Here is a 23,008-nt window from a genome sequence, read left to right as displayed (position 1 = left end):
CACATGTGTCACCACAGGATGAGCAGATGTCAGCACCCTGGACACATGTGTCACTACGGGATGAGCAGATGTCAGCGATCTGGACACATGTGTCACTACAGGATGAGCAGATGTCAGAGCCCTGGACACATGTGTCACTACAGGATGAGCAGATGTCAGCGATCTGGACACATGTGTCACTACAGGATGAGCAGATGTCAGCACCCTGGACACATGGGTCTCCACAGGATGAGCAGATGTCAGTATCCTGGACACATGTGTCACTACAGGATGAGCAGATGTCAGAGCCTTGGACACATGTGTCACTACAGGATGAGCAGATGTCAGCACCCTGGACACATGTGTCACTACAGGATGAGCAGATGTCAGAGCCTTGGACACATGTGTCACTACAGGATGAGCAGATGTCAGCACCCTGGACACATGTGTCACTACGGGATGAGTAGATGTCAGCACCCTGGACACATGTGTCACTACAGGATGAGTAGATGTCAGCACCCTGGACACATGTGTCACTACAGGATGAGCAGATGTCAGAGCCCTGGACACATGTGTCACTACAGGATGAGTAGATGTCAGCACCCTGGACACATGTTTCACTACAGGATGAGCAGATGTCAGCGACCTGGACACATGTGTCACCACAGGATGAGCAGATGTCAGCGACCTGGACACATGTGTCACTATATCAGAATCCTGATATCTGCATGACAAATGGCTCCATTTTCCAATCAGAAATTGAAGGTCATCAATTTTACACAAACAAACATTAAATACATCTAATGTATAATGAGCTGTGACAGATTGAGATTATGGTTATTTTTAAAATCATTTTGCTATCATGAAGTTTTGTTAATGTTTTTAAACGAAAAGAATCTTGAATGAACCTGAACAACATTGGTCTTTATTTCCTTATCATGCTTATTAGAGTTCTTTCAGCATCAAAGAAACAGTGACAACATCGTCTTTATTTCTGTATTAGTGTGTCTCAGCATCGAGGCATAGTGACGACATTGTTTTCATTTTATTATAAGTGTGTCCCCAGCATTGAGAGACAGTGCCCCACCCCCCAACCCCCACCACCCCCCCCAAAAAAATAAAAATAAATGGAACAAAAAGAAAAGAAATCAACAGGTCCAGCCTTACGGTGCTTAGGGTGTTATTTTAACAGATGGACTATGATCGCTGTCGTCTAAAATGTTCTGTTACAAGTGCCCTTAGCATCAGGTTCCACCAACATCAACATGTCGCCAGGTTAACTGCTTGCAACAATCTACCAAACATGCATAGTTAGACATCCAGTCTACTGTGGTCAGTCCGGGACAATGGGTATCTGTTACGTGGTATCTGTTACGTGATTGGACCCTGATCTATGACCAGATTGTTGAGATTGTCAGTCACAACACAGATTCATGCCAGTACATAACACACATATAGATATAGATATATACCTTGTGAACAACACTACAAGAAACAAGTATCATCAAGTCCATGAATAATTACATTGGAATAAATGGTGATGAACGTGACAAATGTAAGCAGTTGTTAAATCATGAATATGATATTAATATGATCTGATGTGAGATACGAGAACTGACACAGTAAGATTACATTAATCCACTTAAAAACTATGTGAATCTAAATACTAGTTCTAATCATTCATTATAAATGTTTGTTTGTTTGTTTGTTTGTTTGTTTGTATGTTTGTTTGTTTGTTTGTTTGTTTGTCGTTAAACGCTGCACTCAGCAATATTCCAGCTAAGACGGGGGACTGTAGATAATGGAGTCTGGACCAGACAATCCAACGGCTGATGATGAGAGTAATGATCCCCACTGTCGGGGTACAATGGCATGCTATCCACCAAGTCACCATCCTTCCATTTGTTCCCCACCAGGATAACTTGATGGGGATCAATTCTAGCCAAGAATCCTAAGTTATTAATGAGTGAATGTACATCCATGAAGATCCGGGTTAGAATAGTTCTTCAGCGACTAACGGGATCGGGTCGTCAGGCTCACTGACTTGATTGATGCATGTCATCGTAACCCAATTGCGTGGATTGATGCTCATGATGTCAATCACTGGATTGTCTGGTCTTGACTCAAGTATTTACAGACTGCTGGAATATTGCTAAGTGCAGTGTTGAATAACAAACAAACAAACAAAATGAGAGACGAATGTTGTGTTATACCTCAGTAAACAAGGTTCCAACTACATGTATATCATGTTGACCTGTATGTTATCTAGTCTACCAGGCAAACAGGTGGTTGCCAACAAGAGCAACAAACCAAAGTCTGGGTACAATAAGAAACAATCAGCCAGGTTATTTGTAAAGCTCCAATCAGTTTACTTTGTTTGCTATGTTTAATGTCACAGCTGGCAATATTCCAGCTATATGGATATTGATGTAAACAATCAAATCTTGACCAGACAAACCAGTGATTGATACAGTGAGCAACGATTCCCAAACCATCAGGGTACGATGACATGCAACCAACCAAGTCAGCATGCCTGACCACCAGTCAATTTAGACACATCTTACAGCACAGGTTGTTTGGGGCCTACGCTAACCCTGAATCACCATGGCATAGGCTTGCAACTATCCCATCCTTATGTCAGTTGAGTATAATGATAAGTTTACTGGGGGCCTGTTCTGTCAGAAGAATGAAGGTTAACTTACCAAATGTATAGTTTTTCAAAGAAATGTTATTAAAACCATATAAAATGACCATGACATTGAATACATAATGAATACATTATTCAGACATTATATGTATTCCACTAAGAATACTTTTTAACTAACCCGATAGCGTCAAAATTCATATCCCTTTTTCCATGATGAATCAGGCACAGAGGCCTTGTAAATGTATTGACTGAAGTACAAATCCTACACACTCAAAATTATGTTCAAAACTATTTACCACTTACAAATACTTAATGACTTAATACTTCCAGATCATAACGCTCATGATGCAAGGGACAAGATCGTGCATGTTGTAAGTGGCTTTATGACTGTTGATGTCTGGAGGGGCTCAGATCATCTTTACTAAGATGGTTGTATTAAATGACAGCAGTGTAGCACAGAGCAGTAAACAAGAAACATTCCTATATCAAATTCCATAAACAGACTATTGGTGGGGTCATGATAGGGAAGTAGGATCTGATTGGATTTCCTGCAGATAACGAAGACTGCATGGTTGTCATTCCTGTCAATGTCAACTGGGACATGACCCAACCACGGTTCTGCTGGATTGACTCTTACGCTAGAAATTTGTCCCTGTTAATTATTTTGATCTGGTTTTGATACAAGTCAGCAAGTGTAATTATTCCATAATATAAACCAGATTTTATTTACATCATAATTGATTCCTTATGGTGCCTAGTGGGAATCTGTCTCTGACAATGCAGACTAACATTACGTTTCTAAAATGACAGTGTTTTTCAAAGATTTGCAGGGGTAAATTATCTTTTAGTATATAAGATAAAGAATCTGAAGAGAATATCATCTTTTTAAAATGTTTAAGAAATCTAGACTTGCCAAACTATTAAACACTGTACAATTCTTTAGATATTTTATTTCAGGTTCTGTATGAAAGACTATTGAAAATGTGACATGTTTTCATTCTACAATAAATAAAAAACTCCAATAAGGGAATATATTCATGTACTGGTACAGAGTACTTCTCAGATAAAGTTTTCCTCACAACTAACTAAAGGACCTTCTTCCAAGATCTGCACAGAACATCGGCATCTGGACTAACATTTAGTCTCTCAAATGAAAATATTTAAGAATTATTATATTTTGGTTAAAATGTCTTGTAATATAAACTTCCAGTCAAAAGACAGTATACGCCCATGTTTGATGGTGGTTTAAAATGAATTCAATAGTGATGTATTTGATACTGGTATCATAGGTGTGGATTGAACCTGAAGTTAGTAGTGTTTCAGTGGCTGTTTTCGATCATGTTTGTAATTTTTTGGTCAAATCCTATTTTCAAGTATACACACTGCTTGCATTGACTGAGATACCATGCTCTATACCGACTCCAAGCTGACAAGCTTTCGTATGACAAGACTGGGGTCGAACCCCGGACCTCCCGCTCTCCGGGCGCATGCTCTACTACTAGACCACTGAGGCTGTCTTTTCAAAGAAGAAATTGAGACTTGCCCAAGTATCAATCATAGACTAGCATAAGATGTTTCGGATAGTTTGGTTTCAGGGTCTGTGTGAGAGGCAAATCGGTCCCAAACAGCGAAGTTCTGGTCCCGAAATTAGATATCTGCCTAGGGGAACATTCAAACTACCTTAATTATCCTTAACAGGAATAACTTCACAATTAAGTACTGAATGACACATGCTGGACGCCAGTGTCATAATACCAGCCAAGGTCCCTAAGTTCAGAACTTTCCTTCTATAAGCTGGGCTTGTCTGATTAAATACCTGGGACTGTATTTTAAATCAGGTTATTTAAACAACACCCCATTCATCAGCTAATGTTCACAGATCTACTTCCATCCAGTCCAGCATAACAACCTATCCAACTCGTCAGGCGCATTGTATTTTACACAAGATCTAATTACAGTTAATTACCAGACACATGCACCATTGCGACGACATAAGTCCTATATGAATGGCGCATACATCGGTGTGTGTGTGTGTGTGTGTGTGTGTGTGTGTGTGTGTGTGTGTGTGTCAGTTTTATACATAGTTTGAAGAGCTCTGGAGTGTGACAAAGCCATTATTGTGTGTTGGAGAGTTGGGGTAGGGATGTCTCCACCAGTGTCACAGACAGACGCACGTGCCATACTCTCTGACCTTCGTGTGTGTATGTAATTGTAGAAGTCTTCTTTAACAGGGCTTATTTATTGCTCTTTCTCAGCACTATTGTACTATGGACAAAACATACACCTACACTTCCTGCTGTTTCCAGTGTAAGATAACAATTGTTAAAGAATTTTTTTAACTCAGAAACAATACACTTCACAAGAATGCTGTATATCTTTCAGGAGTGGTTTCTATTGAAAACAAATTTTATGTCCACAAGGGACATTGTGAACAGACTTTTTGAATATTTCAATTATGAGAATGAAACCCAGTCCCAATGGTTGATGGGTGAACACACTATTTACTGTGCTACAAGTGTCACTCAAACAGTATTAGCTGAAATGTATTTGTTTTCCTGATCAGCTAAATATATAAGATTAAGGCATACAAGAGTTGCTTCCCTTCATGACACTGACCTGGTGATTCTAATAGGAATCCACACTGGGGTTTTGTCATGTATAAATGTATGTACTGGTGATATTAATGCATTGCTATGCATAAATATTGGTTCTCTTTATAACCTGCACACAGTTGCGAGAACTAGAACCTTATCTAGCCTAATGTTATGGTGATACTGACAGTTATAGACGACCTACTTGATAAGACAAACAGCCAACAGCTTTTTATCATGTTTATCATTATATGAGTTATCTGCGATGGATGATGATGAAGCTAATGAATATGTGACATATCACACGTAGCTTACACGAACACATCACACACCCTGACCTGTTTATTGTTGTACCAGTTCTAAGTACTGGCAGCTGTTTCAAGTAGGTCTCACAGATTTTAGAAACAAGACATCCATCTCTATAGACTACACATTATACTCATAAAACATACCAACAACATATGCCAAGATGTTATTATAACTATACTTGATATACATAACTAGCCTACACCTATTACCATGGTTACTCTTACATCACCATGACAACTTACACGAAACACTGGGTATGCCAAACTTCTCCATTGGAATTGACGATCTGTTCCGTGGCAGAGAAGCCATCGCCGCACCTCCGGCATATTGCATTGCCCAGGGACATGTTTGTGCTGAAAAACAAACAACAATATTAACTGCGGTCATTGGTCAAAGACTGGACATGAGTGAATGACGCCGCTTTTAGTAATATTCCTGCAATATCATGGCGGGGGACACCAGAAATGGGCTTCACACATTGTACCCATGTCGAGAATCGAACCTGGGTCTCCTGCGTGACAAGTGAACGCTTTAACCACTAGGCTCTTCAACCGCCCCGACAGGACATAAACAAACAACAAAATTACCTGTGGTCATTGGTCAAAGACTGGACATAACAATACATGGTTTCAATGACAAGGTTTGAACTGGTTTGGTTTGGCTGCTGTTTTACGCCGCACTCAGCAATAGTCCAGCTATATGACGGCGGTCTGTAAATAATCCAGTCTGGACTAGACAATCCAGTGATTGATATCACGAGCATCGATTCACACAATTGGAATCGATGACATGCTTCAACCAAGTCAGAGAGCCTGACCACTCGATCCCATTAGTCACCTTTTACGACAAGCATAGTTGCTTTTTAACGGCAAGCATCATAAGGGATCCTGGAGACCTATTCTACCCCGGATCTTCATGGGTCGTCTGAACTGGTAATATGGTTTCTCTCTTTTTCTTTTCTTTTTTGAAATATTATTTTCTATTTGATTAGATTAAGTGAAATCAGTAAAAATAGTCAACATGATGAATCATATAACTTGCTTTAACTCAGGACCAGTAGATGTCATTGCGTGTCACTGAAGCCATACAGATGAACACTGACGAGGAAGTATAATCAAGAAGTGTATCAGTCTCCATAAAATTAATCATATACACTATTACGATCTGAGAACCCCTCCATTGGAGATGGGGTCAGGTGACCCCGGAGCAAGTTTAGAGCACCCATTGTTACTCTGAATCAAGGATGCCTGGGTTTAAACATATGTCATCTTTCCAAAGAACAATTCGGCTACATCCACGATAACAAATAGCCACGCCTTTACTATTTTGCATTTGGATCTGCACATTTATGTTCAAGACAGAGAGTGTATAAAGTGATGAAATACTGTATTGATCAGAAAAAATAAAATCAATATTTCACTCATGTGAAATAACATTCAGACATGCTTTTTAGCCTGTGTCAATTTACAGACTAAAATCAGCCAAAAAATACATAATATATAGATTGTTTCACTTTTCCGGTCAAGTAGCATGTTTATTTCATCAGGTGTGTGTGTCCTGTAAAAGTTGACAGTTGCACTCATGGCTGCACCACAGATGAAAATATTATTTCATGACGAAGATCAACATGTCATTGGACAGGAAAAACAAACGTGTATGTTCTCTAGTTATTGGAGTTTGCTGCAATTACTGGTTGTGACCCACTGGAGAACACAGACAGCCTAATCATGCTAATGCCTTACTTTGTTTTAAATTCATGATTTACAGGGTCTATATATTCCCTAGCCCTGGAGACCTGCAGTCATACGTTTGGGGGAGGATGGTTACACGGCTCCAGAATGTCACTGATGTAATGTCATTGCACATGTTGAGGGGCCTGAGGACTGTCACTGATGTAATGTCACTGCACATGTTGAGGGGCCTGAGGATTGTCACTGATGTAATGTCATTGCACATGTTGAGGGGCCTGAGGACTGTCACTGATGTAATGTCATTGCACATGTTGAGGGGCCTGAGGACTGTCACTGATGTAATGTCATTGCACATGTTGAGGGGCCTGAGGACTGTCACTAATGTAATGTCATTGCACATGTTGAGGGGCCTGAGGACTGTCACTGATGTAATGTCATTGCACATGTTGAGGGGCCTTAGGACTGTTATTGATGGTGATTCCAAAGAAAAGAAAATCAACCACTGTTCGTTTATTTGTTGTTAACTTAGAAATATTCCATCTATATGACCGTGGTCTATGAATAATCAAATATTAGATGCATACCTGTCAACTCTCACGCATCTCGTGTGAGTCTCACGCATTTATCACCTATGTCACGCTCACACGCAAGGTTGAGATATTCTCACGCATTCATATAAAATGTAGATAAAAATATTTTGAAACGCTTTTCTCTTTCGATTTATCGCGATTGCAACCAACACGGCGTGAAAAATCATTCAAAACCAGTTTTCGCCGTCCCCCCCCCAAGGCAGGGCTTGCGGCCCCTGCACCCTGGCTTCTCACTCATTTAGACATCCAGGGGTTGACAGAGCTCTATGTAGATGCAATATCTTGGATCCAGTAAGACCCTGTCACTGTGACTTGACCATCTATTCGTCATGCCAGAACATGCATAATCATCTGCAGCATCATTCTATCATGTCGCAATTACCACGATTCATTCCATGACTTGAAAAGTAACTTCCTCATGCTGCATCAACCGATGGTCCAACCAGATATTTGTTTCCCAAATAAACATGTTTGCACATTCAGTATTATTCGTCATCACGACCATTATTGTAGTGTTGACTCACACTAGATGTATACACACAAACATAGGTATGTAAACCATGAGTAAACATAACTACCCCAGACATGGGGATAATAATTTGGGTATTATCAGGTATTGAAAGTACCACTTATCACATGCTATCAAGCACTTGATTTATTTGTCTTGCCAAGTACCCGATTACTTAAACAAACAAGCAGAGTAATTTCCCTTATCATGAAGTGACGGGGATCACAGCAGGCTGAAAACTGACAAATCGAAAACCAAAGGTCACCAGGATTTATAAGCATGATAAGGTTGTAAGATGTTTGAAAATTTATTAGCCAAGGATCAAGTTTTTTTTACGATGAGGGTGGAGTAGGGGTGGTGCTCTATGAAGAATGTGCTTGTCAAAAAATATTTTATGTTGTGATTACTGCCAAAATAAGGGATTTATGGTTTTTATGTAATACCAATAGGGAAATGTAATTGAAAGGAAGTAAACTATTTTGTCGACTGTGCTTGAAATTTAGCATGAAAGTCAAGGTTGTTTTGTTGTTTAATGCCACACTCAGCAGTTTTCCAGCTTTGATGACAGCTGGTAAAAACATCAAGTCTGGAGCGGACAAACCAGTGGTTGACATAATGAGCACATCCTACACCATCTGGGTGTGATGATATGCAATCAACCAAGTCACTGAAATCTGACAATCACATCTACTCATGTCGTCTTTTTTGACTGTCATAGTTTGCTGGTTACCTATTCTAACTGAGAAATCCCATGTGACCTTGGCATAACCCAAATGTTACAAATCCAAATTTTAAGGATTTGCCAGATGGCCCCTCCCTGGTCAAAACCCAGTTTGTTTGGCAGCTGGTGCTACTTGGTTTCTGTTGATTATGCGGGCTAATCAAAATGGCGCCAGCGAGATAACTGAAAGTTGGAGTGTTGTTTCCCTCTAAGGAGCTTGATTTAACTTGCACAAGGTAACACCAAACGAAACCATGTTGCGCCCTCGTCCCACAGTTTTATCAAAGCACAATGGCCAGTTAGCTACCAGCATCACATACACACTGCTGTAAAATGTAACACCAACGTGTGCACATAATCGTGAAGTACCCACAGTTTGATGACATCAAGCCCAAGAAAGTATGACAAATTACACATAACACATGGATTACATGAAATACATTTTAGATTGGTTGATTTGTTTATTGTTTTACGCCGCACTCAGCAATATTCCAGCTACATGATGGCTGTCTGTAAATAATGAGTCTGGACCAGACAATCCAGTGATTGACATCATGAGCATCGATCCACACAATTGGGATCGATGACATGCATCAACCAAGTCAGTGAGGCTGACCACCTGATCCCAATAGTCGCCTTTCACGACAAGCATAGTTGCCTTTTAGGGCAAGCATGGGTTGCTGAAGACATATTCTACCCTAGATCTTCACGGGTCTACATTTTAGAGATATTGAGAGTGTTCAAAGATTGATGTTGTGTGTGTGGACAAGTAAGGGTTAGAATTGTTTGGGACATACAATTGGTGCACGCAGACATGACAATTAGGTTACACTTTTCAATAAGAGGCAGCACTGTTGCTGTTTTCTACAGCTAAATTGAGCCCAGGAAAGCCTTCACATACTGGGGATACCGACCTCAACACACAAGTATTTCATGGTGACCTCTGGTCACATGATGGCAACAGCTAGAAAAATAAACTCTGTTTGAGGCTGACACAGGAAGAAAGATTGAGATCCTCTTGAATGAACGAGTGAGTGCCTCTCACGCTTCAGTGAATCTGGATAGCACACGCAACACCTCACACATAAAACCCTACTTAAATTCATTGGTCATGTCATCAGTTCATAAGGTATTTTGTAATGTGGTTGTATATTATGTTGTCGACTCAGGATTAAACTACTCCAGATGACTTCTGGAAGTCGGCTTCAACAATATGCCTGCAATTTGGGGATACACTTTCAGACACTTTCAAATTTTCTCAGGTGAAATAATTCCCTGGAAAGAATGAATCACCACTGGCAATACTTTTACATGGAATTGTTTACAGATTCCACAGATTGAAAAGTGGAAAAGAAGTCCATAACATCAGCGGTACAAAGTAACATTTTAAGTCCACAAGTCCTAATAATGACAACAGACAGCAAAACCCTTATAAATGGCACATTTCTACTAGTCCTTGTGATACCTTAACTATTGGACACAAAGGGTGTGTAACAATGTACTAAAAGGTGAGACACAATGTTGAGCTCACATGCATTCACAGCCACATTACTTTTGAAGAATACAAAAAAAATGTTTTCTGAAACATCTGCTTATTTTTTCTCTAATAACTTATGAACTACGGAAAGAAAAGTGTTGTCTCCCTGGCCTGATTCAAGCTTGATGGACTGCCATTTGGCTGGAGCTGAATATGTCTTCCAATAGCCCTGATTCTACCTCACCACCATGTTACCACAAGACCATTTCTTGTACCTTTCAAATCGGTTTGTTTAAATTATAAAGGTTTTATAAATTTAATACGCTCAATGCAACACATTATGTTTGTTTGTTGTTTCTGCTGCACTCAGCAAATTCCAGCTATATGACGGCGGTCTGTAAATAATCGAGTCGGGACCAGACAATCCAGTGATTGACATCATGAGCATCGGTCTTTGTAATTGGGATACGATGATATGCATCAACCAAGTCACCACGCCTGACGACCTGATCCCATTAGTCGCCTCTTACGACAAGCATAGTCGCCTCTTGTGGCATTTAGCATGGGTTGCTGAAGACCTATTCACAGGTTCAACACATTACGAGTGGTCCTCACAGTGTACAGCACACAGGTCACAAATCAGACAAAATTAGGAAATGCTGGGTTCCTAGGACTTATTAGGGCTTCGGTCCTGACCCATACTGTGGTGTCTCCATAAGTAGCTTTCTAGCTTTGTTGAAAATTTGATGCTCTTCACCCAGCAGTGAATGGGTACCCGGTAGAATGAGATAGTAATGTGATGCTTTAATTCTAGCATCTGCTTGGAAGCTTGGGTTGTATACTCCCCAGGGAGGATATGCTCTTCACCCAGCAGTGAATGGGTACCCGGTAGAATGAGATAGTAATGTGATGCTTTACTTCTAGCATCTACTTGGAAGCTTGGGTTGTATACTCCCCAGGGAGGATATGCTGTTTACCCAGCAGAGAATGGGTACCCGGTAGAATGAGATAGTAATGTGATGCTTTACTTCTAGCATCTACTTGGAAGCTTGGGTTGTATACTCCCCAGGGAGGATGAGACATTCAAGGGCACACTGATGCACATAGTACACATCATCATAATTATTATTTTTATATGGCATCCCCTCAGTATGCTAAAAACAACAACTTTTACTGTCTTCAAGCAGAATATGGTTCTTCCATATACTTGACATAGTACATATACAACTTGCCACAAAATACATTCATTTTGCCACAAATACAAAATATTCCCTATATTTAACACTTTAGTCCATACGCTCCCTTCACACAGTACCACTTCACGGATTATGCACACTCATAATACAGGAGACTGATAGCTGGGTCACAGTTGAAAATAATGGTGTTCACCAAGCATATCTTCACAGGCACGAGGTCCAGAATATTCAATGTAAAAGTCGGTGAGAGAAGGTCACAAGAGGATCAAATTTCATATTTAATACACAGGTGAAAACTTGCTGCTGCAGCACAATATTCACACAATGTGAGTTGTGACATGATGGGACATACTGCACGTATCATGTAGATGTAGTTGTAACAAGGATGCTGGGAGGAAATTAGACTTGCATAAGTCTCCAAGGCAGAAGTGATTAGTCCAAATCATAATTTCGAGATTATATAAATAACAAGAACAAGTTGTCCCTATAAGAGACTGGTGTCCTTATCTAGACTTGCCTATTATAATGATCATGATGATTACTATACATGCATGGACTTATCATTCACTACAGCCTTGGAGCAAGGCTAGGAGGAAATCAAGGTATTGTGTTTCTTACACTAAAGGATGGGGTAGGATATAAGGTCTCTTTTAGAAAACATTGAAAGTTTAGTATGAACATTTTCAGAACTGTTCAAATGTCTTCCAACTAGTTTGTTGTGATATTACTGGAACATTAAATTGCTGCATAAAACCTGACTGAATACAGCCTCATTGTGACTTAACAAAATAGTAAACGTTTGAACAATACTTCAGCCACCTAATGGTTATGAAGCATAATAATTCATACTAAAACAAGCATCATCAGCAGCAAGTGCTTCTGAAAGATTTATGAGGAAAATGCAAAACAGCTATTACAGTTCTGTTCATCCTGAAGTCATTATTCATGATTCAAAGGACAACGGAGTGTGCGTATAAGAGGACATTAAGTCAATGGGGTGTCTTCTTTATGGAATCACAGTCTGTCTGTGGGTGGCTGTCATTGTCAGAAACATCGGGTGTGGGGGGTCTTGCAGGGGTGGGGATGGTCTCAGGGCAGATTGAGGGGGCACAGTCCTTGGGTAAGATGGGGGTCTTGTCAATGGTAGGGGTCAAACGAGGGGTCATACAAGATCAGGGAGGAGGGGGACAGTCCTTGGGTAAGATGGGGGTCTTGTCAATGGTAGGAGTCAAACGAGGGGTCAGGCAAGATCAGGGAAGGTAAGGTGGGTCTCTTCTCAGTGGAAGGTGTAAGATATGGGGTCAGTCATAATCAAGTAGGGGGTGAGACTGAGGGGTGGTGGTCTAAACACAAGAGATAGGTGTGAGATGGGAGGACAGACATCATCCAAGAGGTGGGTGAGACTGGAGATCTTGTAAGGGGTGGGTGTCAGGATTAAGGGGGGTCAGGCATGACATAGGGGGTGACACTGTGAGAAGGATAAACCTAAGTCAGGCCCAAGAGATGATAATGATCCACCAAGATGGGAGGTCTTCCTGTCTACCCAGAATAAATTTCAAAGCCCATCCATTGCCCAGGTCTATCTTCAACAGACAGACTGCCCTATCTACACCCTAGATAATCCCACTAGTAGACACCCAACATACCACCAGGGTCATATAGTTTCTACCACTTGTCTTTCTGGGTTCACGCCTCACTGCATCCAAATACCATTTGTTTGCTCTACTGATCACAATCTGGCTGATCCTATACAAATGTTCATTTGATCAGGTATTTGGAAGGTACCGTTAGCAAGGGCTGTTTTCTTGCACCAAATAACAACTAACAAAGCTGGACACTTTTCTTCCACTCCATCAAATATGAACAAAATGACCTAGGCAGTATTTGGGATATGGTATTGCCCCTAGTCATTCTGTGACCCAAAGTAGAATGCTTGAGATATTTGTTTTGTCTGACCCTGATTAAGGAATTGTGATATATGAACTGAGAGAATACTGCCTGGAGATATGTACTCTGTTTAAGATACACAAGGAAGTAATGGACATTACATCGGTGGGACAAGTCCAACTTATCTGTATTTACATTATGCCTAACATCTAACTTGTACTCCCACCAGAGCTATAGTAGTGTTTATTTTCCACTTAAAAACAAATGGAAACGGGACAGAGATTCTTATCTTTGAGTGCATGTGTTTGAGTTTTTTTCGTTCAAAATTGTTTGTTACATTGTACATTTTGACGTGCCAAGGGCTTAGGTCTTCATTCATGTGTGCCATTGGGATTTCAGATGAGCATTAACCTTGTGATAATGTGATGAAATAAATATATTAAGAACCATGGTCTGTTTATCCAGCCTTCATTACAGCTGATAATTCTTACATGTTTTTTCACCACACTCAACGATCAATAAGTTATTTTTCATTTTCCATTTTGATAGAGATAAAGTTTGACTGAAAGTGTTTTCATAATTATTCTTCAAATGCCTTTATAGAAAGAAAATGAATGAATAAATAAATAAATAAATAAATAAATAAATAAATAAATAAATACAAACAACAACAAATACTCTATGGACCATAAATAATAGTCCACATGGAACATTTTAACTTTAAGTATGTTTTCAATTTAGCTTAAGTTTTCCTTCAAGAACTAATGAAGCATCGATCATCCTCTGGAATTCTCTAACCAGTTGAGTGCCCACGTACTATTTCTATAATAAAGCCTAGAGTGTATGTTTCCTGGAGCAGCTCCTGTGGTTGTGTATACAAAACTTATCTAGCATACCTATCTTAATCCCAGTACTTTCCCCGGGTGAGGCGGCCCCTGGTGATGCTACACCAAGGCCATCACAACACCCTCCAGCCTCCAGCAACAGATTAAGTCAGACACAACTCCTTGGGCTTGAAAGTGAGTGAGGAAATGAAAATGGTTTTGTGGTGCTTTTAGCAAGATGCCAGAATGGCAGAGGACACAGGAACTTGGATGCAACATTGACACTATCAGTGTTTGAAATAAAACAAGTTGCCAGGCTGCCATCAGGACACACAGGCATAAGGCATTAGGCCCAAGGCATAAGGATCCATACAAGTTACAACTTTGAAAGCATGGGGCCGGCATGAGATCTGCCTGCCACAGGCTCAAAGTAACGGGCGGGTGGGAATTTCAAACATTGGTCACTAGCCTACTGGCCCATGCCATTGTCTATTGCATATAGTATCCTAATGGCTACTAGAATTTTAGGCTTATTAGGCGTGTCCTTATATGTTCTCACTATTTGGGCTTTAAATGTTTACAGTAAAGCTGCATCCTGCAGAAATTGGCATCACACTTGGTACCCATGTTGGGAATCAAAGCGGAGTCTAGTTGCCAAGCCAGAGCCTTTGAACCACTGGGATACCCCACTGCACTGGTGTTTTCAAGTCATATGCTTCATGAATAGAGGGATATAAGTGTTTGACGTCAAAGGGGATGTTGGGTCCGTGATGTTTGCTCCTATTCTAATCTGTCAGTAAGGGGTGACCGAATCTGTCAGTAAGGAGTGCCCGAATCTGTCAGTAAGGGGTGCCCGAATCTGTCAGTAAGGGGTGCCCGTATCTGTCAGTAAGGGGTGCCTGAATCTGTCAGTAAGGGGTGCCTGAATCTGTCAGTAAGGGGTGCCTGAATCTGTCAGTAAGGGGTGCCTGAATCTGTCAGTAAGGGGTGCCTGAATCTGTCAGTAAGGGGTGCCCGAATCTGTCAGTAAGGAGTGCCCGAATCTGTCAGTAAGGGGTGCCCGAATCTGTCAGTAAGGGGTGCCCGAATCTGTCAGTAAGGGGTGCCCGAATCTGTCAGTAAGGCCTAGGGGTGCCCGAATCTGTCAGTAAGGGGTGCCCGAATCTGTCAGTAAGGGGTGCCCGAATCTGTCAGTAAGGGGTGCCCGAATCTGTCAGTAAGGGGTGCCTGAATCTGTCAGTAAGGGGTGCCCGAATCTGTCAGTAAGGGGTGCCCGAATCTGTCAGTAAGGAGTGCCCGAATCTGTCAGTAAGGCCTAGGGGTGTCCGAATCTGTCAGTAAGGGGTGCCTGAATCTGTCAGTGAGGGGTGCCCGAATCTGTCAGTAAGGAGTGCCCGAATCTGTCAGTAAGGGGTGCCCGAATCTGTCAGTGAGGGGTGCCCGTATCTGTCAGTAAGGAGTGCCTGAATCTGTCAGTAAGGGGTGCCCGAATCTGTCAGTAAGGCCTAGGGGTGTCCGAATCTGTCAGTAAGGGGTGCCCGTATCTGTCAGTGAGGGGTGCCCGAATCTGTCAGTGAGGGGTGCCCGAATCTGTCAGTAAGGGGTGCCCGAATCTGTCAGTAAGGAGTGCCCGAATCTGTCAGTAAGGGGTGCCCGAATCTGTCAGTAAGGCCTAGGGGTGCCCGAATCTGTCAGTAAGGGGTGCCCGAATCTGTCAGTAAGGGGTGCCCGAATCTGTCAGTAAGGGGTGCCCGAATCTGTCAGTAAGGGGTGCCCGAATCTGTCAGTAAGGAGTGCCCGAATCTGTCAGTAAGGCCTAGGGGTGTCCGAATCTGTCAGTAAGGGGTGCCCGTATCTGTCAGTGAGGGGTGCCCGAATCTGTCAGTGAGGGGTGCCCAAATCTGTCAGTAAGGGGTGCCCGAATCTGTCAGTAAGGGGTGCCCGAATCTGTCAGTAAGGGGTGCCCGTATCTGTCAGTGAGGGGTGCCCGAATCTGTCAGTGAGGGGTGCCCGAATCTGTCAGTAAGGGGTGCCCGTATCTGTCAGTCAGGGGTGCCCGAATCTGTCAGTGAGGGGTGCCCGAATCTGTCAGTGAGGGGTACCCGTATCTGTCAGTGAGGGGTGCCCGTATCTGTCAGTGAGGGGTGCCCGTATCTGTCAGTGAGGGGTGCCCGAATCTGTCAGTGAGGGGTGCCCGTATCTGTCAGTGAGGGGTGCCCGTATCTGTCAGTGATGGGTGCCCGAATCTGTCAGTGAGGGGTGCCCGAATCTGTCAGTGAGGGGTGCCCGTATCTGTCAGTGAGGGGTGCCCGAATCTGTCAGTGAGGGGTGCCCGTATCTGTCAGTGAGGGTGACCGAATCTGTCAGTGAGGGGTACCCGAATCTGTCAGTGAGGGGTGCCCGTATCTGTCAGTGAGGGGTGCCCGTATCTGTCAGTGAGGGGTGCCCGAATCTGTCAGTGAGGGGTGCCCGAATCTGTCAGTGAGGGGTGCCCGAATCTGTCAGTAAGGGTGACCGAATCTGTCAGTGAGGGGTGCCCGTATCTGTCAGTGAGGGGTGCCCGTATCTGTCAGTGAGGGGTGCCCGAATCTGTCAGTGAGGGGTGCCCGTATCTGTCAGTGAGGGGTGCCCGAATCTGTCAGTGAGGGGTGCCCGAATCTGTCAGTGAGGGGTGCCCGAATCTGTCAGTGAGGGGTGCGGTATCTGTCAGTAAGGGGTGCCCGAATCTGTCAGTGAGGGGTGCGGTATCTGTCAGTAAGGGGTGCGGTATCTGTCAGTAAGGGGTGCCCGAATCTGTAACTTTTAACATTAAGGTAATGACTCTCCATGCTTAATTTGGAACACTGATTATGCTGCAGCATATCCTGATGCCATAAATAGAATTTGTAAACTGTATCAATGTGTGGATTCAAACCCTGGTCTGGCGTTATGAGCAAACACATCGTAGACTAGGCCAGTAATGAACCAGTTATTTGATTTTCATCCTTCCCGCCTCACAACCAAACATCCCGTCTGACAGCTACCACAGACGAAGACATTTATTGCACGTTCCATTCTTTCTATATTGCATGAAATACACTACATTCATAAGAGTCCAAAAAACACATTCTCTTAATCATAGGTAGATTTTGATGATTAACCTGCTTAGGACAAGTGAAACGTTTCTATATTTCACTAAAGGGGAAAATGGCTTTTTCAAAGTCTGGCTGCACTGGTGTAAAGTTGTGCCCAACAATACAAGGAATATATCTGGGCATTTCCTAGGGTTGATTTAACTCCAGGTGTATGCACCAATGGTATAAATTCCCATTTTGAAATCTTAAACATCACAAGTTCTTAAAAATCAATATTATATTTTGCAATGGTGGCTTGTATTTCACTTATAAGAAGTGGATCGATGCTCATGATGTCAATCACTGGATTGTCTGGTCAAGACTCAATTATTTACAGACCGCCGTCATATAGCTAAAATATTGCTGAGTAAGGCGTTAAACAACAAACAAACAAACAAACAAACAAACTTACAAGAAGACCAGCATTGTTGCACACACAACTACTCAGGCAGCAGGAGTAGCAACAACCTCATCGTAATTACCCACAGCAGTTCATACAGCTGTAACAGCCACCTAGTCATAATGTAACCTTACATTTCCATGAACATTTAATGCAAACAGTTTCACCTTTCTTGATCAAATCTCAGCAGGTTGAGCGTCGCGAGAGCCTGGTCCAGAGGATCATCACTGTCCTGGGTGGCGTGGATCCGGCGTCGCTGGAACAAGTGGCTGTCAGTCGTCTCGTTGAGAGACTGAAGTCGGAGCATCTTTGCAGCCATTGTGTTAATGAGCACACAGACACGTAAATACTGACAGAACACGTAACAAGTGCCTCAGAACACGCTTTGGGAGAAGACGACAGAATCCAAATGTCGCGACAAGAATGTTTCAGCCTGTGGACACACCTGAGAATACCTGTGTCAATATATACGTGTTACCCTGTAGGATATGGGCAACGATCCCAACTCCTCCCAACTCTAAAACCCTCTACACAGAAATACCCAGCACTTGAGTACACCAAACTTGTGTTTCTTGTTATAATTCTGAACAGGGTATTTCTAGAAAATGCTGATCATAAGTCAAGTAATGCTTACAAATACATTTCACCTTGCCAAAATTTGTTTTCAATCCTGCTGAGAAGTTCTCATGTTACTTCTATTCTCTGTATTTGATTTCAATGCTAGGTGTTCTATTATAACTTCAGTCAGTGCTGAATATAGGCATCTATTTAACATCAACAGATGAAAATTACTTTGTCAAATATTCAAACAATGTCTTTGTAAGGCTTGATATTGTTAGTAATGTTGAATGAATGAGCCCAGCAAGTGGTATTGACAGTGTATTACAGGCTCTCGCTCCAGCATGTCATCTTAAACGCCCATTTCAACAAATGTTGCTGTTTACTCTAAAGCAGCTAAGTGGGCACAAACAGAAATAGACTTACAGTCTGGCTTCCCCTAACTGGCTTACAAATTACAGAACAAAAACCTTAAAAGGGATGATTACGGTAATATTCAAATTTAAAATTTTCAGGAAGATTTCTGAATGGTCAGGTAAGAATGAGAAACTGAAAAAATATTTCAACTTTGAAAACTAATTTCTTATGTTAAAAATAAAAACCAAACATAGATTAAACTTTGTAAACTTCAATTCAAGAAAAATTAAAGTATTTTTATTTTTTATTTTTTGGATTTGACAAAAATAAAATCTTGATTACCGTAGTTCCTATTAGACAAATGAAAACAATGTGGAGATTGAAAATTTCAAAATTAAAATAAACATTAGCAGCTAAAAAATCCAAGTATGTCTGTGCTCAGGCTGGACCCCCATATATTCAGCAACAGCTAGATTCAACTCGAGTCTACTACACAACTAATGACAGATGTATAACTCTTCCCTGTATTACATTATATAATGGCATCGAATGGATGTTCCAAATGCTGCAAGCTATGAAACACCTTCACTTTCCATACAGAGACACAGTTTTAGCCTGTTGAACACATTGACGCACAGGTGTTTCAAAAAATCTTCGCATCTGATGCAAATCCCACATATACATACATCCTCCACAATAATCAGTGACAATCCATGCCTCTTCCAATCCTGAAGTCTTGTAAACTTGTCCACATTCCAACCAAATAAATCTCCACTTTCCAATAATCCGAATGAATTTCACACACCTTAAAAAAACATTTCCTCAAAGAAATGCAAACATGCCTGTCACAATGTCACAAAAAACCTCCAAACATAAACGAGTTATTCACAACAGACTGTCGTGCCCACTGAGCCTGTGTGTGTATCTCGACACCGCTAGGTAGACTACCATGAGGGGATATATTCCAACTAGGCCCCGCCTCCACCCGGGCTGACCCAGATATGTCTACCTGTCGTCTATTTCACTGTTGACACCTGAGCTCGTCAATTTCAGTTTGTAAATATCACTTTATCTGCACGCACACACGTGGGAAGTACTATTTGACAGAGCTGTGGGGGTTGCCAGCTCGGGCTCGATCTACGGCGATCTAAGATGATCTAAGGTGATCTAACACAGCAGTCCTGCAGTAACCAAAGTGTGACAGAATTCCTGCTATTGTGAGCGACACAGAGAGGACACGGTGTGGTGAAATAGATTAGCATTACAATGTTGCTTGGCCATCTGCTGCTTGTTGGGCCCTTGACAGACAGCAATGTACGAGTTTTACACATGTAACACATTTCAATGACACAACACAAGTCAAACTGACAGCTGAGCTTTTTTGAATTATGGAAACGGACAGAATCGATAGAATTATTTACAAGAGATGATGTCTGATTCATAGAGCATGGTGAGTTGCAATTACAATATCAATTCATCATATGTTATCAAAGTCCAATGTACAGCCATGGAAAATGTCTATTTCAGGTTTTTGAATGATGATACATCCTTTTTGATAGTTAACTGTCAGCTTTGACGGAGTTGTGAAGTATCTAAAAGGTGACTAACGTTCATAAAAACAATGCCAGAACTGGTTCTACTGAGCTGTAACATTCCTGATATTGTTTCAACAACTGTGAGTGAGTGAGTGAGTGAGTATGGTTTTACGTCGCTTTTAGCAATATTCCAGCAATATCAAGGCGGGGGACACCAGAAATTCAACAACTGTGCTGCTATGATGTCATATGAATTGAATAGATGTCACTCAAGGAACTGACATCCAGTTCGTTTGTTGTTTAACCCTGCACTATATGACGATGTTCTCTAAATAAACAAGTCAGGACTTGACAATCCAGTGATTTACTTCATGAGCATTGATCTACGCGATTGGGATACGATGACACACGTCAACAAAGTCAGTAAGCCTGACCACCTGATCCCGTTAGTCACCTTTTACAGCAAGACCTATTATAACCTGTTAGTAACACTACAGGTGTGTAACCCACTCACACCTCTGTCATTTTGTATGACCACATCTTGGTTCTGTGGATGATGCTCAAACACTAAGTTTTAAATAAAAATGGAAAGCCCATTCTATTACATACATAAAGAGAAATGTCAGGAATCATAAACAATTCCAGGGGATTGGTTTTTTATGAAATGTGCTCAGTTTTCACTAAAAAAAATATCCCCAAAATACTCACAATGAGTATAACCAAACAGCATCACTGTTGTTTTGTTTCTATTTCCAGTAGAATACAGTGATATCCCGGGGTCCCCCATTTTGATGCCTGGGACCCCCAAAATTCCAAACGGAGAGTCCCTTCCCCCACAGCTGTACAGATCAAGGTATATTCTTGCCTCCATGAAAGTCAGTATGAAAATGGATGTAATCCTTTAACTTGTTGTTGAAAAAAAAATACCTGTCACATGTAATTTGTTTTTATTTTCACCACCAACAATGCAGTTTTTAACAAAATATATATATAAACAAGGCTATAGTTCATCTGTTCTTTCTCACGTTACCATGGCAACAATGTAAATTATGCAAACCGAGGACAATGCTGTTTAGCATTGTGCTGTATTTAATTCGTTTACAAGTGTCAACTAGCGACACAAGCTAACACCACACCCCTGAATACAGCCAGTTAGTCAGGTATGTAGGAGTCGCTGCCTAAGCCTCAAGTTGAAATAGCTTGCATACAATAACCTTAGTTTAAATTTCATCACCGGTAGTGTCCAAGGCACATTTTATCCCCCTGAAGAATACATTAATGAAATAAATGTTGTCTAAAACTTAAAAACTTTTAAAATATGAACTAAATTGCATTCTTGTCTTAATAAATGCCTCTTGTATATTTGCCTCAGAATAGACAATATTGTTTGTCTTATCGATGATATATCAAAGATTTCAGAGATAGAAATTCATGAGTAGTTCAAATAACGAACATTTGTCACATATTATTGATGGTAAAAACATGATTTCAACATGTGCCCTTTGTACCTTTACAATTTTAACCATAACACAGGGTTAGAAACTAACAGTTTTTGTCCACTAGTCCTTACAATGATAACATATAGCAAAACCCTTAAAATTGGTCAATTTCTACTACCTTTACCATTGGGCAGTTTGGTAAGGTCTATAGGACTAGTGCCAATTTCTAACACTGTAACATCAGCAATAAAAATGTTACAAGGAATTTTGAACCATGAGAGTCTTATACAGCTGACAACTTATTTCATTTCTTGTATCGAAAGAACTTTAATCTTCCTCAGTTCTACACTGAACAGTTTTTGTACTGAAACAGAAACGGGGGAAATTGTTCAGGCAGGGGTCGAAACTAACATATTTAGTCCACTAGTCCTCATAATGATAACACAAAGCAAAACCCCTAAAAAATGGCCAATTTCTACTAGTCCTTATGATACCTTAACTATTGGGCAGTTTGGCAAGGACAACAGGCCTAGTGCCAATTTCTAATGCTGGTTTAGGTTACTTATTGTATACATTAACTGGTTTGAAAAACCAATCAACATAAAAACAACAGACATTAGAACACTTGTTTTAAAGCTGGCCACTTCATGCCCGGGTGTTGTCTCATAACATACAAGTCAATACTTCATAGCTACTTGGAGGACGAAACCACTGCCACTTACAAATTGGTTTCGTGAATCTTTAACTTTAGTGTTGTCAGTCAAAATCGTGACTGATGTTGTGAACTTCACTTGTGGATGTAGACAAAGATGACACAATCTGGTGACTACTGCAACTACCAACGTTAAACTGAAAGTCCTTCCAAGTGTCCATGTCTTTGCTTTTCCCTCACTGACAGTAAGTTCATTTGTAAACAATTTAATTCATTTTTTTCCCTAAATATTTTCAAACCACCAAGATTGGATTGTGGGCCAAACATTTTGTAAACCAACTGCCCGCCTCCGCGGCCTAGTGGTAGAGCGTCTGCCCCGAGAGAGGAAGGATGAGGTTCGATCCCTGGCCGCGTGATACCTAAAGACGTTAAAAGATGGTTCTTGTTGTTACCCTGTCTGGCGCTCATCATGAAGTGGCTAAGACATGGCCTGGTCGGCTCGGAGCCAGTATACTGTATCTGAGTAGGGTATTC

The 23,008-nt window shown here is 41.3% G+C and overlaps 1 protein-coding gene across 4 annotated transcripts in view; it reads right to left on the bottom strand.

Moving 5' to 3' along the window:
* Positions 1-23,008, bottom strand: part of LOC139449089 (LIM and senescent cell antigen-like-containing domain protein 1) — a 58,544-nt gene that overhangs the window by 23,099 nt on the left and 12,437 nt on the right. For 2 of the 4 annotated variants that reach the window (XM_071230555.1, XM_071230556.1), the window contains exons 1-2: positions 18,101-18,267; positions 5,769-5,879 (exon numbers count right to left, since the gene is read on the bottom strand). In XM_071230555.1, coding sequence (XP_071086656.1) covers positions 5,769-5,879; positions 18,101-18,252 — 263 coding nt within the window. In that variant the 5' untranslated portion in view covers positions 18,253-18,267. Of the gene's footprint in view, positions 1-5,768; positions 5,880-18,100; positions 18,268-23,008 lie in introns of those variants that run through there. The other 2 variants (XM_071230558.1, XM_071230557.1) reach the window with 1 other exon arrangement.

The sequence above is a fragment of the Haliotis cracherodii genome, unplaced genomic scaffold (genome assembly GCF_022045235.1).
Source record: "Haliotis cracherodii isolate W230 unplaced genomic scaffold, xgHalCrac1.p SCAF_7, whole genome shotgun sequence".
Lineage (NCBI taxonomy): Eukaryota > Metazoa > Mollusca > Gastropoda > Lepetellida > Haliotidae > Haliotis > Haliotis cracherodii.
This window is presented reverse-complemented; position numbering and strand designations above follow the sequence as displayed.